We start from the raw sequence: 2,294 nt of genomic DNA on the forward strand, positions 1-2,294 counted from the left end.
GGATAGTTACATGAAAAAGAATGAAATTACAACATTCTCTAACACCACATACAAAAATAAACTCAAAATGCATTAAACATCTAAATGCAAGACCAGATACTATAAAATTCATAGTGGAAAACAAATGCAAAACACTGACATAAATGTCAGCAAAATTTTTTTGGATCTTAGAGTCATGGTAATAAAAGCAAAATCAAACAAATGAGACCTAATTAAATTCAAAACCTGTCTGCAAAGCAAAGGAAACCAACCAAAGAACAAAAACACAACTTTTGGACTAGGAGACTATAGATGCAAATGATGCTACCTATAAGGGATTTATTTCCAAAATATACAAACACTTCATACAGCTTAATATCAAAACAAACAACAACCCAATCAAAAACTGGGCAGAAGATCAAAACAGATGTTTCTCCAAAGGAGACAAACAGATGGCCAACAGTCACCTGAAAAGATGTTTGACGTCTCTACTTATGAGAGAACGCAAATCAAAACCGCAAAACTGTATCACCTCACACTGGTGAGAATGACCACCATCAAACAGTCTACAAACAATAAAGGCTTGAGAGGGTATGGAGAAAAGAGAACCCTCCTACACTGTTGGAAGGAACATAAATTGGTACTGCCACTTTGGAGAATAGCACGGAGGTTCCATAAAGAACTAAAAATAGAGCTATCACATGAACCAGCAATTCCAATCCTGGGCATATATCCAGAAAGGATGAAAACTAATTCAAAATGACACATGCACCCCAATGTTGTTAGCAGCGCTATTTATACCCGGCAAAACATGGCAGCAACCTAAATGTTCACTGACAGACAAAGGGATAAAGAATGTGTGGTACATATATACAAGGGAATATTGTGAAGTGAAAGTAGCTCAGCCGTGTCCAACTCTTTAAGGCCCCATGGCCTGCAGCCTGCCAGACTCCCCTGTCCATGAAATTCTCCAGGAAAGAACACTGGAGTGGGTTGCCACCTCCACCACATAAAACACAATGATGTAATGCCTTTTGCAGAAATATAGACAGACTTAGGGATTATTCTAAGTGAAATCATACAGAGAAAGACTAATATCATAGTATATTAAGTGTTGAACTGAAACAAATGATACAAATGAATTTATTCACAAAATAAACTCACCAGCATAAAAAACAAACTATACCAAAGGGGATAGGGCAGGATGCTGGTGTGGGCAGGAAAGGGAAACATAAATTGGAGTTTGAATATATACAAACTAATATATATATATAAAATAGAGAAACAACAAGAACCTATGATATAGCTCAGGGAACTGTATTAAGTATCTTGTAAACTGCTATATACCTGAAACACAACATTGTAAATTAAGTATACCTAAAAAGTGGAGAAGGCAATGGCAACCCATTCCAGTATTCTCGCCTGGAGAAACCCAGGGACAGAGGAGCCAGGTGGGCTGCCATCTATGGGGTCGCACAGAGTCGGACACAGCTGAAGCGACTTGGCATGCATGCATGCATTGGAACCACAGAGGATCCAATCTACCAGCTTGTCCCAATCCGAAACAGAAAGAAAAAGCCCTTTTGAGATACTCGTTTTTCTTCATACGTTGTATTTTTGACTATTTTTACGTCACTCCCCACTGTCCAGAGCTTTTTCTCATGCTCCAATGTGGAGATAATATTCAGATCCGAAAGAGAAATTCTGGGACTCCCCTGGTGATCCAGTGGTTAAGACTCTGCATTTCCAATGCAGGGGGTGCAGGTTTGATCCTTAGCCAGTGACATGAAACAGACACAGCATCTGAAGAGGGTCAGTTTAACCTTGTGAAGCTGTGTCACGCCCGAGTCACCAGAACTCTCAGATGAAAGACATCAGGGCCTCCCAAGGGGCACACAGGGAAAATGCAGATACCCAAGGGCAGCTCTGGAAGGAAGTCATCCTCACCCACAGACAGCAGGTTCCTGTAGGTCTCCAGCATCACATCCCTGTACAAGGCCCTCTGAGCAGGGTCCAGGAATTCCCACTCCTCCTGAGTGAATTTGATGGCCACATCCTCAGAGGTCAGTCGTTTCTGAAATCAAACCACACGTCACCAAAACGGCCATGAAAAGTTCTCATTTTCATGCAAAAGAGAAAGCGTAGTAAGGGGTAAGGATTGACTTGGTTGAAGTATGTGTTCTAACAGATCCATGCAGGGGTATCTGGAGAAATTATGCATCTCTAATTTTCATTTCTTATGCTTTTTCGTAAGACCTTATGAGATCCTCCAATTAATATGGATTTTTCATCACTGCTCAAAATCCATGAAATAT

At 40.5% G+C, this 2,294-nt stretch overlaps 1 protein-coding gene across 1 annotated transcript in view; it reads right to left on the minus strand.

Moving 5' to 3' along the window:
- LOC104983907 (zinc finger protein 665-like) overlaps window positions 1–2,185 on the minus strand; it is an 8,603-nt gene extending 6,418 nt beyond the window's left edge. The window contains exon 1 of the mRNA XM_010833434.1: window positions 1,927–2,185. Coding sequence (XP_010831736.1) covers window positions 1,927–1,960 — 34 coding nt within the window. The 5' untranslated portion in view covers window positions 1,961–2,185. The remainder of the gene's footprint in view (window positions 1–1,926) is intronic.
- Window positions 2,186–2,294: the final 109 nt, after the last annotated feature.

This window comes from Bison bison, unplaced genomic scaffold, assembly GCF_000754665.1.
Source record: "Bison bison bison isolate TAMUID 2011002044 unplaced genomic scaffold, Bison_UMD1.0 scf7180017863674, whole genome shotgun sequence".
NCBI lineage: Eukaryota > Metazoa > Chordata > Mammalia > Artiodactyla > Bovidae > Bison > Bison bison.